General features: G+C 38.6%; 1 protein-coding gene across 1 annotated transcript in view; it reads left to right on the top strand.

Moving 5' to 3' along the window:
- The window catches only part of LOC140232661 (GATOR2 complex protein WDR59-like), a 64,220-nt gene that overhangs the window by 13,925 nt on the left and 33,767 nt on the right, over nucleotides 1-16,528 (top strand). The window contains exons 5-8 of the mRNA XM_072312768.1: nucleotides 10,665-10,745; nucleotides 12,113-12,150; nucleotides 14,422-14,510; nucleotides 15,556-15,672. Of these exons, the coding sequence (XP_072168869.1) occupies nucleotides 10,665-10,745; nucleotides 12,113-12,150; nucleotides 14,422-14,510; nucleotides 15,556-15,672 (325 nt within the window). The remainder of the gene's footprint in view (nucleotides 1-10,664; nucleotides 10,746-12,112; nucleotides 12,151-14,421; nucleotides 14,511-15,555; nucleotides 15,673-16,528) is intronic.

The following is a 16,528-nucleotide window of genomic DNA, read 5'->3' as shown; positions in this document are numbered from 1 at the left end:
TAAAATACACCAGATGTTTTACTATAAGGGTGTTAACAATACCTTCTTATCTTGGATTCCTATTTTTTAAAACACTTAAAGGGGCATTCCCGACAATTTTCATAATTTCACATCGTGTAGTAAAATGGACAGCTCCATGTATAGATTTGTGGAATTTATCGTGGTCTTTGAGCAGAGAAACCAATACTCTGAAAAATCTTTTACAAATTACACTGAACAATCTGAACAGTCTTGATGACATAGGAGCCTCACATATTTCAGAAATGTGGCAGTGTAATTCCATTACAATACTGCTTGATTGACAAGTTCACCTGTGTAGAATGTATCCATACCTTCTTCTTTTGTTCTGTTTCCTTGAGCCCCAACTCATGTGTTCTTATGGTGAGGCTGCATGTCATCAACTGTGTTCATTGCAATTTGTTATAAATTTTGAAAACATTCTTATTCCTCAACTCGATCACCATAAATTCTGAAACTCTGTACTCAGTATAAGTAATTTATCGGCACGTTCAAATGTAAAAATCTGAAAATCACCCAGAGGTCTCCTTTAAAATTATATTCTAAACATGCTTGTGCCCTGATGATAGGCTTCTTCTGTAATATGAGGAGCAACATGCTGAGGCGAAACTGGCTCTATACAACTTGCTCTTTATATTTTTTTTTTTTCAAAACGTATTTGCCATGGATTGTTTGGAATCAAAAGACTAGCCCCTTTCCATGAAAGAGAGTCTTGAACTATGCAACCAATAAAACTCTCAGTCAAGGTAGCAATCATGGAGAGAGACTCATTACATAATCCTCACAATAGGCCCAGATTTAATTACTATTCAGCCCAAAAGGGGAGCCCATGGTATATTGATTAAGTGTTCCGCATTAATTGTTCATCGAACAATACAGCTCTTACAGAAATTTAGAATGAATGGAGTACACAGGTGGTTTTAGACTCACTTTCACTGACAGGGGACAGAGAAATACTGTCCTTGATTGATAGAGGTACTTCTAGTGTGTCAAATTGGAAGGGTAAACATACTCCACCATTAGTTGACAGGCAGTGAAAGTCAAGTCCAGAGAAATTTTTTTACACCTTGAAGCATGCCAGCTGCCATGATGTCCATCGTTTCAACTCTGCCTGAAATTGTCTGAATAAAGATGACAAATTTGTTTGAATGGAGATGGAATACATTTCATTTATCTACTTGAGTTTGCACTGATTGACAAAGGGGAAATGATGACCAACGTGAATGGCCTAAAAGAGCAGAGATTAGTGCGATTAATCTCAGCTTCATTCTGCCTGCACTGCTCTGACTGATGCTGGATTCCCTCCTTCATATTTGTTGATGAATTTGAAATTTTGGAATTCCCAAAAATGAAAGAAAAGACAAATTTGAATCATTACTGCACTGTGAATGTCGACCACGGAGTCTAGACAAAGAGAGAACCACAGTTGGAGACTACTGCGTGATGGCATCAATGAAACTGATGTACTTTGAAGAGTTGACTGATGGCAGCAGACTTTGATTGGACTGTTCATTTAGGACTGGAGTACAAATGTCAGTGATGCAGCCAGCTCACCACCTTTAAAGATCAATATCTATCTTGCTTTTCTAAAGATTTATGTTCAAGTGCCATCATGAGGGTCAGATGTTGGATGGATGTTTGCAGCGGTTTATACATTTACTGATGTGGGGGACTGACATTTACTGCCCTGGGCTGAATTACTACCGCGATGAGTTTTAATAGGGCAGGTATATATAGCCGCAGGTGACATTGATGGTATAAACTGTCTGAGTTATTTTGAGTGTGAGAGGAATGGGACCTTGGAGCAGTTAAAAAATGATGCCTTGAAGATTGATTAATTCTTTACAATACCTCATCCGGACACCAAGATGGGAAGTGAGATCCTGGATCCATCCATCAGAAGTGGCCTCGGTGATTAAGACAACAACTACAGCCTTCTTGCCCCCCCCCCAAAAAAAAAGAGACAGAAAAGGGAGATATACATGTATGCCCATGCTGCAGTCAGATGAAGATTGCATTATCCATCCACGGATCATCTCTAAGCAAAGGGAAATCTTTTGACATTTGGCTTTTGGTCTACTCCGGTGTTTGTACAAGATCGGTCCCAGTAACGATTTGTGAAATCCGTCACACTTGTCATCGATGAGAAACGTCAGAAAAACAAAGCCATGCCTTTGATCTTGTGTTTTGTGTGATTTTGAAGCTGCCGAGACATGCTGGCATTCATGTACCAGACAGACAAATTTTCTCATGCCCGACTGGAGGAGATGATGGGAATCCAAACATTCTCCCTCGTGACCCCTTACACTGATGTCTTCTCAATTTCCAACATCTACCCCTGGATGAAGGCCATAAAGCAAAAACTCCTGCTTGGGGAAAACTCGCTGGAGATCATCTCCCAGACTGCGATGATTCTTATCGCATAAATCACAGCGGCAAGAAAGAATGCAACCTAGTGTGTCCATAGTCTCAAGTGGGAGATTTCATTTGTCCAGGGTATTATCCCAATTGTGGAATGACATTTGAGAGTATTTCTGTGTCTGAAATATACACCGGTCAACCACTCGGGCATCAGGTTGCCGGGATACTGCTGGCAGTGTTCTGACATCTTGACACCAGTGAACTCATGCAGAACGGAGGAAAATCGATGTGATTGGACCAAAATCTCAGGGGAACTCGGCTAAACCATGTCATCTGTTTCAGAGGATTTTATAAGCGTCTCTGGACTCTTGAAGAAGTTTAAGCCAGATGAGGGGAGACAGAGTGCATTGATGCTAGTGGAAGTGGCTACAGGAATTTGATGTGAAGTTGTCAACCTTTCAGTATCAGTCGTATTGCTGTGTAATCACTCGTTTCTGATGGACCTGTCAAAGGCTTACCCTGCAAATCTAACTGAACTCTGTAATTGTGATGTACATGTTGGATGTAGGTTCCTATTAGAATGGTCCGACGTGAAATGCTCAGTGCATGGTGTTCCTTGAGCATGGATTTATTCAACTCCAAAATCTTTGAGAACTAATGTGTGGATAGCAGCATACATCTGGACGTCACTGTTTGTGTGTAGCCTCTCTGTGAATTGGAAGTACATTGACTCATTGAGACCAACTGTGAAATTTTTTAAATGAGCCGTGCTGCGAATTTAAGATGGCAGCCTTGTGAAGGCATCGACTGTGAAGTGCATGGAACTGGTTCTCAACTTGGGTGTCTTCGTGTTGATTGGTTTTCAGTAGCACTGTTCATCATGTGACATAACCCTGTTTCATCAGCTTAGCACTATGAGCATGACTGAAAGAAAGTGCTAATTTTAATGCATATAAAAACAGCTGGATCAGTCTGCATATCTTCATTACAAGTATTGTGGCGACAAGACTTTTCTTTATCACTGCCTGAGAAGAGCACTTACAATCATTCCATTCCCTCTTGTTACAACTTAAAACTCAGCTATTTAAGTATAATTCTAAAAGTCACAACTTTGAAAACTTTAAATAGCATAATGGTGCATACACTGTAAGACAAATAAAGCGATATGAAACAGAGTTTAACAAAGTTTGTTCATGATTACAATCTTTGTCCACGTTGTTTGAAGATTAAGTGTAGAGGCATTCTCTGTGAACAGCATTGTACTTCTGTATCTTTGTATGAAGACATGCCCTTCTACTGACCTGTAGTGTAAATGATAAGGAATATAGAGCTGTAACAAGTTTCTATTCCTGCAGTAACCAAATCACCACTGATGGCAAGTGGCAGTGTGCTTTTCTCCCCTTCATCTCGTAACAAATCAAACAGAAAGGTGTGAACTGTGAGATAACGATATCTCTCTGATGCTAGATGTTTTCAGAAAAGATAGACTATTCATTTTATGTATCATGTACTCTCTCAATATTGAATTATATGTGTCCTGTAAGTTGAAAGTCAATAAGTATAATTCTTAATAATATTGAAGAGATGTGAATGAACCTCATTGAAGACCATGAGGATGTCCAATGAATGGTTTGTTGTTGCGTCTTCTGAAAATCTGATGCGAGGCTGCCAATGTAAGCAGTGGCAAACAGTTGTCATGGTTACAAATGGACTGCTATCATCAGCATTTGACCCCCGCTGAATAAACTTACTTGACTAATGAGGGAGATAGTTGAGCCCTTAAACTGGCAGGAAATGTAAATCAACAAAGCTGGGCTCTTTACTTAGTGGTCATTTGAGCCTGGTATTAGGTGACGTCTTCCATGTCAACTGATTAATGGCTGATACGGGAGGGACAACAGTTTGTGTAATTCTCACAGGTCGGCCAGTGCTGGTCAGTTAGAATGTTTCATGTCAAGTGGTGGGCAGTATTCAGCATTCAGTGTTGCCATTGTACTTTGCCAAAGAGAACAGACAAAGAGGGAGGTGTTTGACTCGTTTCTTTGCGTCAGTTTTCCTGGAAATTAATGAACCATTTGTCTTCTCTGATAGAGGCTAGTTAATGATGTGCATTATATGGGCATTGGAAAGTCAAAGGTGACTGAAAAAACCCACCTCAGCTTAGTATCATACGTTTCTCCTGTTTTTAGTAAAATATTGTTATCAGCAGGAGGATAGAATCATGAGCCAAGACTGCCTCAGTGTGGATATAGGTGAACCAACAGGCTGAAGATTGGAAATAGGACTCCGGTCAGCTCTTTGTGTGAGGACTTCTTTTTTTCCCCACCTCATCTGAGAATGCCAAAGCGTAATGGTTTGGAGAAGGAGCTACAGAAAAGCTACAGCACTGGCAAGGAACAGGTGGCAGAGCGCCAAAACCTGACTGAGAGCAGGCGACTCGAACTGCAAAGGAAGTACTACGCGCGGCGGAAGCAGAGTGCGGAGCATGCCATGAACCTGAAAATCGGACGCGTCAGAGACCTCCTGGATCAGATCGCCCTTTGCAGTGGAAATGTCTCCAGTGAGGTCTTCTCGAGCCCCGAGGAGACTGCACCATGCTTCATGTACGGCGAGAGGGTGGAGAGTCGGCGCAGGTACAGCAAGAGGATGGCACTTCTGCGGTTCTTCCTTGAGCGCCGGCCAAAGTCGCCAGCAGAGTTGCGTGCGCGGACTCTGGGCTCTTGGGCAAGTGGTCCACAAGATTGCAGGAGTGCAGATGAGATCTTTAAGGGGATGCTGAGTCGAATTGAAAGTGGGTCAGAAAGTGATGAAGATGAAGAAGAATTTAAAGACACACAAGATGATGTACATGTAGTAATATCCAGTCATCCACACAGAGTGAGACCCACATGTAACTCTGCTGTTAGTGACCCAGGAAGGACCAAAGCCACGCCAGTCAGGACAGAAAAACCTCGACCGAAAACTGCCCCCTACTGGCAGGAAAACAGCGCTGCTCGTCCATCGCTCGGGGTGAACTCGAACTGGGAAAACTCACTGAGTTCCATACACAAACTGTCATCCTTGTCTCCACGGGTGAATTCGGTCCAAGAAGGTGGGGCATCATCGTCTACCAAGAACTCATCGTCCAGTCAGAAAGCGGTCTTCATTCCATTCTGGGCTGACATGGATCCGCTGCGCATGCACAGTGAGCTGCGATCCCTCCGCACCAGTCAGAGCCTCATCAGCTCAAGCTCCTCGCTCCCCAAAACTGCGGAGAACGGTTTGGGACAACCAGCCGGGAGCAGCAGCCTGCGACAGCCAAGCTCATCTTCCATTTCATCGTACCATCACAACAGTCGCTCGGTCCAACAGAAGCAGAAGGCAGATGGGAGTACGCCCCGCCCCAAGACAACTGCATCATCTCGCAGGGGACTGCCTCATGATGGTGCCTCTAGAGTCGATCACTTCTTTGACAGTTATCGTGAGAACTCTGGCGCTCTACCTGCCGACGAAGATCTGCATAAACTGCCCTCTCTATCTGCAGGTAGGAAGGGGGCTCACATCCCCTTCAAAAGAGCTTCGGTTTATGCTCCTACTATCGCCAGCAGACAGAGAACCCTGAGCTCAATGCTTGTCACTGCTGGAAAGAGAAAAAATGGCATAAGTGTTTTATGAGGCGTAAAGGCTTTAGGTTATTGCAATTTAAGAGAAACTTTAATAGTTTTGCTCTTTGATCTCATTTATGACAATTAATATGCTGATTCCATTTTTGTTTTTTGTTTTTGGCTGTACCAGTGATCTAGTAAATCACACAACACTCCATAAGGCCATCTACTCTGCAAATTCAAATTCAAATTTTGCATTTTGAGCTGGTTAGACAAATGTGAGATGTCCGAAATTTTATTTCTTTAACAGAAGTTTAGATGATGTCATATCTGGTAGGATGTGTCACGCAAGACCAAACATGAATGTTCTTTGCAAAATGTATGCTGAGCATTGCTGCTGTGTACAATTCTATGTGTGATTAATACTAGCAATGCCTTTGCTGATAAGATATGAGAAACCATTTCACTTAGTAGTCATTAATCGCAGAAGTAAAGGATTGCCATGATCCGTTCGTAACAATTCATGTATTCTTTATTTGAAATGGAGTCATTTGCCTATGATGAATATTCTGCAAAGATCGCCACTATTAGATAAGCAGCTTTCAGCAGCTTTCCTGCTACATTCTTTGTTTATGATACAAAGTTCTTTCTTTTTTTTTGTCTGTATGATTGCAGATTCACATTTTTTTTTATTTATTTTCCAAGTATTTGCTTTTTTTTTCCAGTAAGAGTGAAAAGCAGGAAGAAAAAAAAATGATGTTTTTAATTGTGATGCCCATACACATTGAAGTCACAGAAGGCTCAAATTTGTGTGTGAATTGTAGATCTCATCTTTAAAAGTGATGTGGTGCATATTTCATGTAAGTATGCTCTATAAAGGAATACATTATAAAACAATCTAATAACAAAAGCAAAGCAAAATGGCATATTGGTTTGGTATGACAATATCAGGGTTTCAAACAAACCAACAAAAAAAGCCAGATAGCAAAATATCAGAGGTTGAGATTTATGCCTTCAGGGGGTAAAAATGTTGGTTGTAACAGATATGAGTTGGAAAAATGCCAGCTCTGGATAAAATGTGAGTTGTAAACATTTCTTCTGGAAGTGGAAAATGGATGTTGGGTATGCCTGTTTGCATGTTATGCCTGATCATAGCCAAGATTCATGCATGTATTGAATGTGGTTGTTAACTTGTCAACCATTCTGCTATGAGTTAGACATGGAAAAGTAAATGTTTTCATGTGGACTTTGTGAAGTTGTTAAAATGTTTATGTTAGGAATTAGTGAAAAGTATCCTGCCAGTGATGCCACAGTCATGTGACTTGTACTTTTGTAAAACACCATACTACTGGTGAGTCTGATTTTTTTGCAAATCAGGACTTGCCAACAATTTTGCGAGTAGTTGAATTCCTGATCCATGGAGTACAGTATTGAACAGAGAAATGTATCCTTGCATGTCCCATTAATGAGGAGGCAAAAAATTTGCAAAGTAAAAAAAACAAAACAAAACAAAACTTTGTGAAATAGATGGCATATGCAGTTTTAGTGTAATGCCATATTTGATGCCATGATAAAATTTAATTGCTATGTACAATGTTTTAAGCTGAAAGTAGCTTTGATAGTTCCTGTTCCTAAATCATCATATTTTCAGTGTATTTTGTGCAACACCTCCCTCCCCCCTCCCATTTGCCAGTTCTACATTATTGAGCAGTCTGTTCAAAGTTTGCCAGTGGAGGGCTTGTAGGGTATCAGCTTCTTATACTGTTTAATGGTAAAGGAGAAGTTGGAATTCCAGCTGTAGAGTAGTAAATGCGGAAAGATTTGTGAAACACTCAGTGAAAGTGTGAGGAAAATTGAGCAGTCCTTTTTAAAAGTCATGAATAAAAAGAAATGATTAAATCCATGTGCTGCTCTCTCCGGAAATGAACTGTATAACAATTTGCATTGTATGGCAGTAGTGGAGTGGCATAGAGCAATGAACTTTAAAAATCTCTCATTTCTATGTCAAGTATAATGCACTCTCCTCACCCTTTGCAAATTTTACTCTCAGTGCCGTTTTAGAAAGACTATAAGTCCACACAGTGCTCTTTTGATTCTTAGAAAAGTAAGTTTTTGTGATAATGTGGCTTCAAACATTTTGATTCACTGAGCACATGGATGAAAAATAATATTTTGAAATATATACCCATTGATTGAGTGGTCAAACTTCCATTGGTTGTATTACTTTAGAAGCTTCCTTCATGTGTTTTGGGAATCTTCCCTTAAATGCCTTCTAGATCTCAGCTGCTACTTGGCTCAAATATTCACTGACTATTGTATGCCAGTACCCTGTACAATTTGCAGTATGTTTAGAATATATATGAATTTTGCAAATCGACAGATATTTGCAAACCAAATATCTCACAAAAATATTGCCTCCTGGAACACAGCATGCTGTTTGCAATTGTTGATCTCTCATGTTGGAAAATTGCGCGAAGTTGCAAAATTGCAAATTTGCAAAATATACATGGCATATACATGTACAGTGTTCTTACTATTTGTTGCCCATGGTGCTGCTTAGAATATCAGAAGGACGTGGGGGGGGGGGGAAGATTTGGGAAGATTTTTTTTTTTCTTACATGATTATAAAAACTGTGTTTCCATTAGAGCATGGACAATGTTGATGTTAAGATTAAAAATGTTGTAATGAATTTTGCCACATTACCTTTTGCTGATTTATTTTCAATCCTGGTCAGAAAATACCACCCCATCATCAATGCACTGCTGTATGTTTAAAGAACACATTGGTATATCAATATGTTGCCTGAAAATTCATTGTTCTGCATGTATTGATACAACAATTCATTTTTTTTTTATATGAGATTGTGAACTGCTAAAATAAAAAGAGAATGCACCTTGCCAAGTATCAAATTGCAATTGTTATATCAATATGAAGAAGTTACCTCAAACTCGAGTGAGAAACGACAAATTTGTAGATTAGTTGAGATTCAGTGGTTGCATAACTGAAAAGATGTTTGTGTCTGTCAGTTTCTGTTTTAATTTCAAAAATATGAACAGAAAGAAAGATGTACATACGTATGTAAAAGATTGTGAGAAGAGAGAGAAAGAGAGAGAGAAAAAGAATGTGTGTATGTTTGTGTGTACACATGTACAATGTATGTGTGTACAAATATGCGGTGGTCTCCCATTATAACTAACATGGTTGAAACAAAATTCTTGATACAATGAAGTAAAAATTCAGGTTCCAAAATTATTATCTACTTTGATGTCTTTATATACTTTACTGTTTGGCTATAACAACATTTTGATATAACAAAAGGTAACTGCTGGTCCCGAGGACTTTGTTGTAATGAGAGTCATTCGTACATTTTGTATGTGTCTCAAGTGTACTTGTGAGTACATTTATTGTTATCTGAATATGTGTGTAGGCATGGCATGTGATTGTGTGTGGGTGCATGATCATACAAGCCTTTTTCTCTGTGTGTGTGTGTGTTTGTGCCTGTGTGTGTGCATGTTTTACATTTTAGTTTCACATGCCCATATCAATTTCTCCTGCATTTCTGCAGCACCATAATTACTTCAAGTGGAAAGAGACAGATACAAACCATGTACAAGAGACATAGGATGGAGAAAACCTAATCATGTGTGATAGAAGAAAAGAGGATGATGGAGATGAGAAACTACTGAAAGTAATAGCATGTAAAGTGTATAAATGTAGATTTTAGAATGAATCAAAGAGAGAGAGAGAGAAGGAAGGGAGAGAGAGAGAGAGAGGGAGAGATAGAGGGAAAAAAGGGTGAGAGCTAAATTTAGGAACCTTAAAGGAAGGGTATAGTATTGGTTGAGGTGAGGATGCAGCTTTTAACTTTTCGGAGATACTTAGAAATCACTCTGTGCAATGCTAGAGAGGATACAATTCTAAGAGGAATTCAGTGTTTATTTAATGAAAATTGGTTTCAAAATGGCTGAGGTATCCAAAAACAAAGTAAAATAGAGCAATCCTAGTAAAAGGTGGATCCCACCTTTTATTAGAATCACTTTGTTTTGGATATCTCAGTCATTTCAAAACCAATTGTCATCAAATGAATTTTAGTTCCTTATAGAATAATAATTATGCTCTTTCATATTTTGTATGAGGTTTCTCCTTATTATCTTAAAAAAAAAATTGGAAACTTGAAGCACCATCTCAACCAAAACTATCCCATCCTTTTTGACATTAGCAGAAACTTGGTATAAAGAGAAATTTTGGACCCAGTGTTTCTTCCCCTCTACATGACACATCACAAGAGCAATACAAACATTTTAGTTGCATGAATATTTGTAGAACAAGAATGAGTTGTCAGTACAATATCTAATTATATTTGAATGGTACAATAAATGACACCTCTGTTTTCTACCTGCCCCACCCTCCCCTAGCTCTTCTTCTTCTTCTTCTTCTTCTTCTTCTTCTTCTTCTTCTTTTTCTTCTTCTTCTTCTTCTTCTTCTTCTTCTTCTTCTTCTTCTTCTTCTTCTTCTTCTTCTTCTTCTTCTTCATTTCTTATTTGACAATAGAAGGCTATAAATGTCTTTTTTTTTCCACTTTTTCTTTCCACCAGTTACTGAAAACATCCTTCAGGGTATACTGTGTCGTGCTGACAATTTTTGTAACAATACATGTTTGTCTCTTTGTTTGTCTGTCTGTCTGTCTGTTTCTACTGCAGCAATCTGAACTGGGCTATGTATGACCCTAACCTGCTGGCCACCTGTTCGGTTGACACCTATATCCACATCTGGGATACAAGGTAAGTTTCTAAATCAAATGTGTGCAGTTCCAGTGATTGAAATGTGTATACAATCCACAGTGCAGCATACTGCAGCATGCATTTGTACTTTGACTGGAAAAATGTCCTCACTTAGAGCCAAAACATAATTTTTGTTTGCCTGCAGAAGCATAGATTATTTGCTAAAAGAATGTACCTGTATGCATGGGAAATGTGTGAAATAACACTGATGTCATGATTACAGTTGTGTAAGGGTGAGAATGCTAAATATTAGTCAAACAAAATTGGCCAAAAGTTCACAATCTCGGAGCTTACCTCATAGTGGTTCTACATAATTTTTCATAATCAATTAAATAATAATTGACAAATCATGCCGCAGCGATATCCGTTGATCTTCCCAGTTAGTGTGAATTGTATACAGGTTACAATTGCAAGTGCACCTCCCCACAGTGCTGAACAGGGAGGGCCCTTCTGGAATAAAAGTTGTGTTATTATAAATTATTCGACACTTGATCTCAAAATGCTCTGAAACAACTCATCATCCTAGCAAATCGCATCAGCCAGGTAACTTTTGTACTAGACCTTTTATGATGTAATGCAGGCAGGATCCAAAATGGTGGAAAATAAATTTTGAACCCATCCAAGAACTATGTTTTGGCTTTAAACTCTTTACTTTCTTCAAGCAAATTCTTTGTGTGCAGTATCAGTGGTGTTTTGGAATGGAGGTTCCAGAAGGGTTAATGATTTGCTGCCTGCTAGTGAGGTTTGTCTCACTCTACTTCTTTCAATAGACTGTCAGCATCATCAAACTGATCAAATTACAAGCAATTATTAAAAGCAAGTCTAGCAGTGTTGCATCATGAACTGAGTCTGAGGTTTGGAGCCAGCCTTTTTTTTTTTCTTCAGGGAAAATTGAAGAATAGTTTACCAAAGAATGATTAAACATCTGGAAGACTGCTTTCATATGGTGTAGCTTTCACGATATTTAGGATGATATCAATATCATTGAGATGTGGTTGGAATAAGGAATACTTGTAGAATGAAAAAAAAAAAACCAGAATGTGGCATCTTAATAGACTGTCTCACTTCGAAGTCTCTTTTAGGATTCTAGAATCCTTTCTCCAGTTTCTGTGAAAATAGCATTTTGTATCAGAACTGGCAGTAGTTGAATGTCAATAGCATGTCAGCACCTGTGCAGATGACATCTGGGTTAAAGTAATTAGGGAAATATAGGAAAGATATAGTTCTTTCAACATTTCTTTGGTATTACCATATGAGCTTTCAATTAAGCTGCAGGGAGATTTTTCTTCTTTGTTTTTTTTTTTATGATGTAGTTGTTGCACATTCTAATGATGAATTTTATATGACTTTCATTTCCTGTCTTGTAGAGAACCCAAGAAGCCTTCTCAGTCATTTTCAACATTTGGTAAGTTCAGTGCTTTCTCTTTTCATCTAGTTCAGTTTATCTATTCATCTATTTATCTAAGAATGTATCTATCTGTCTGTCTGTATGTCTGTCAGTCAGTCTGTCTATCTATCCATCTATTTATCTCAGTGTCTATCTGTCTATCTATCTGTCTATCTACATCTATCTATTTATCTATCTATCTGTCTATCTATCTATCTATCTATCTATCTATCTATCTATCTGTCTGTCTGTCTGTTTGTCTGTCTATCAATCTATCAATCTATCTATCTATTAATCTCTTGTCTATGTATCTGTCTATCTATCTATCTATCTGTCTGTCTGTCTGGCTGTTTTCTTATAATCAATATTCCAGTCCATCTAATTCTGTCGTTTGCAGTTATTTTCTTGGCAACCTTAGTACTTAATCACCTATAGCTTAAAGGGTGCTGACAGCTAGAAATGCAGTGCTTGACCCATTTGTATGAGTTCCACTTAAGAGCCATCCATTTTAATGCCCATGAGACGTGCTCAGAGCAGTGGAAACTGGTAGCCCCCCACCCCCCCCCCCCCCAAGCTTGTTCATTCCATTAGTGGAATCCGAAAGCTATAAAAATTGTTATCAGCCTTGATTCTTGACCTGCATTTATCATTTGGGATAACTATTCGAGGAATGGAGAATTAATAATTAAATATTCAGGAGGAAGAGATGTACAGTCAATCTTGTTTAAGTCGAATCTATTTGGACTGAAGAAATAGCTTTGACGTAGAGAAAATTCGACTTAATATTAGGGATTATAATCAACAGAATATAAAGAGAAGAGGACTTGATAAGACCTTCGACTGAGGTGATTATTCGATTTATGCGAGGTCAACTTACAAGAAAGGTTGACTGTATATATGACATTCACTTCTTTAACCCATTGAGGACGGGCTGATTTTGCTACAACATGCATTTCCCATAGACACTTGCCCGAGTATATTTGGGACTTGTCTGCAATGGGTTAAGACCCTCCCAGGTTCACAATGCCCTTTGGATCGACTCTGTTGTCTGCTCACTCAATACCTATCTTCTTTCACTTGTGTGTGTGTGTGTGTGTGTGTGTGTGTTTAACTGGATAAAAGCATTTGTTTGAAAACTTGGAATTAGTGAATGACAAAAGAGATAGAAAGTAAGCATATTAGAAAGAGAAAGGGAGTATTCTCTTAAATTTGAAGACCTTTCTGTCACGAGACAAATCCCTGGATGCTGTCCAGTAGTTTGAAAGAACAGAAAACGTGGTTTTCATTGTAGTCACTGAAAGGGAGATTCTGAATGGGTTAAACACACTGGTTTTCTCACTACTGCATTTGAATGTTAGACAGAGTGAGCTGAAATACAGTGCTGTACCATCAGCAAGAATGAACACACACACACACAAACACGCATATGCGCACACCTATCATTCCAAATGCCATTTTCTAGAAGAATAAATGTTCAAGGGAAAGTAAAAGTGCCCGTAGCAAAAGGAGGCTGTTATTTTGAACTGGCACTTTAAGTTTTTGAGCAGTGATTGTCTACTACCGAAAAATTAGTCCATGCCTTGATATCCTCTAGGCTCGATTTCGGAAACTCTGTCTTATTTAACTTACCACAAACTCAGCTCTCCATGCTACAGAGGCTTCAAAATGCGGCAGCACGCATCATCACACTATCCAAGAAGCACACTCACATCACCCCTATTTTGAAATCACTTCATTGGTTACCAGTCAAAGATCGCATTATTTTTAAGATTTTACTTTTGACTTTTCATTGCATTCAGGGGGCTGCTCCTCAGTATAACATTAACTTACTCCATAATTACATCTCTGCTAGATCTTTACGCTCATCCAACTCCGGTTCTCTGATAATTCCAAGATTCACTACAATATGGGGCGCACGTGCCTTTGACCATGCTGCTCCCACCTTATGGAATAACTTACCTTCAGCTGTAAAAAATTGTTCTTCATCAGACTCCTTTAAAAGCAGTCTAAAAACTCACTTGTTTAAAGCCTCAATTTGACTACTCATTACATGTACTTGATATTTGTATGGCCTTTATCTCCTTCACTTTCTCTTCCTTCCGCGCCTAGAGCACTCTGCAGAGTGGATTTGGCGCTATATAAATCATATCAATTATTATATGTAAATAGTTGAATATATGTACTTTTAGAATTCATGTGATTAAGGTCAGAATAGCTTGAAGAGAATGTACAGTGTTTATTTTGATGATGTTGTTGCTGTTGTTGCCTTCTACTACTTTTTGATGGCAGCTGGAGCAGGCCAAGTGAGGTGGAACAAGAAGGATGCCAACTGCATAGCAACAGTCCATGATGGAGACATCAGACTGTGGGATAAAAGGGTAAGAGGGAGGACCCGCGTTGCACCCACTGAATCCTCAAGAGTTGGAAGGAGTGTTGTATTCAACCAAAATATCATCTTATCTCTTTTTGTTTCTTGCTTTCTTTCTTTTTTTTTTTTTTAGTAATCAACATGGCATGGTCCACATGTTATTTTCTTTTTTCTTTTCAGCTCTTTATCATAGACCAGGGATGTGAGAGTTCAGAGTTTAATCTGATTTCAGATTTGCTTTTGTTTTTGTTTTGTTTTTTTTTTCTGCTCTGATCCTTTCTTTCAGAATTTTTTTTCAGTTCAAATGCATTGAAATGTTCACAGTTTAATGCACTTCTAGACTTTTTTTTTCATATGTTTCAGATTTTTCCAGACTTTTTCTGCAAGTAATCTCACACCTTTGATAGACATTATACCTAAAACTCAGGGAAACTACCATGCTGGATGCTAATGACAATAGGCATTGGAATGCCAAAGGCAGTCACCTATCAGTTGTTAGTGATGCAAGCAATCTTTCCAAACATGCAAAACATCAAAGTAATGACTACTATGATTGACCTAACAGATAACTGAATTTGAAAAAGATATTACTATTTTGTTGAAGCATCTTGCTTTAAATGCATCAAACATAGGTTTAGGATGGTTTTTATCACTTTCTTTTTAAAAGTAATTACATGGCATCATACACATATACTCTATATTACTTACATCATCTTGAGGTATGATAGTGCCTAGAATGTTTTTCAGTGTGAGTGCTGATGATCAAGAAATGTATGCATACCCTTCAATGACTTATTTTCATGTGTGTACTGCTGTAAAGCAAGAAATATTCGCCGCTTCAAATGTTTTCGCATTGGAGCTGGTTGCCTTTTTTGTGCCATAAACTTTTGGCATTGCCACCAGCATTCAATGCATATAGTGTGGAGAAGAACTTTTGTGTGCATTTTCATGTCACGAATCTTGGCGCTCATGAAATTAAAGTGAAAGGAAAAATTTCTGATTTTACAGTATTACATCCTGACTTAGATGGCATTTATTCTCTCATCCTGAAACAGAAAGGTAATCAGGCTGTGAAGTACATCTCGGCCCACTTGTCCAAAATCTACTCCTTGGACTGGGACCCGGTGAGAGAAACACATCTCATTACATCCAGCCAGGACTGCTCGTCAAAGGTATGGACAAGAAGTTTTTCTTGTCACTTCTTATGTTTGGATTTTGGTATCTGCTCTCATGTGTAGCCCTGAAGAACAGGTGTTACTCAGGCTCTCTATTGTTTGGTAGAGCTGTAGGGAGAATTCACATTGAGATCAGAGCCAGAAGATCTATTGCGATAAGACTTATATAACTTTCAGCTATTAAACAGTATATTATAATATTGTATACGTCATATATTTTGCGAGTCTAAATTTTCGGAATCGGGAAATCCCGATGATTTTGCGAGTGGTTAAATTCGCAATGGTGGAGTCCTGTACTGAACGGAGAAATGTACATGCGTACGTCACATTCACATTGGGATCAGAGTCAATATTTTCGCGTGTCTTTAATTTCGCGAATTAGCACCCGACTCGCGAAATTCGCGAAAATAAAAACCTCGCGAAGTATTTGGCGTATACAGTAAATGGGTTACTAAAGTGTTGGCTGCAGTTTCATTGTGAAAGATATCCATGCTGTTGTACTAACATCAAACTTTTACAGATATTTATCTTATTTGAAGTAGAAGCCCTTTAAACTTTGTAATTTCTTCATCATCATCATCATCATTTTTACTACTATTACTACTACTAATACTGCTGCTACTACTACTACTACTTCTACTTCTACTACTACTGCTACTACTACTACTACTACTACTACTTCTACTACTTCTACTACTTCTACTACTGCTGCTGCTGCTGCTACTACTACTACTACTGCTGCTGCTGCTGCTGCTACTACTGCTGCTGCTGCTGCTGCTACTACTACTACTACTACTACTACTACTACTACTACTTTTACTACTACTACTACTACTACTACTACTACTACTAC

Source organism: Diadema setosum, chromosome 9 (genome assembly GCF_964275005.1).
Source record: "Diadema setosum chromosome 9, eeDiaSeto1, whole genome shotgun sequence".
NCBI lineage: Eukaryota > Metazoa > Echinodermata > Echinoidea > Diadematoida > Diadematidae > Diadema > Diadema setosum.
Note: the sequence above shows the minus strand (reverse complement) of the source record. Positions and strands in the feature narration are given on the sequence as shown.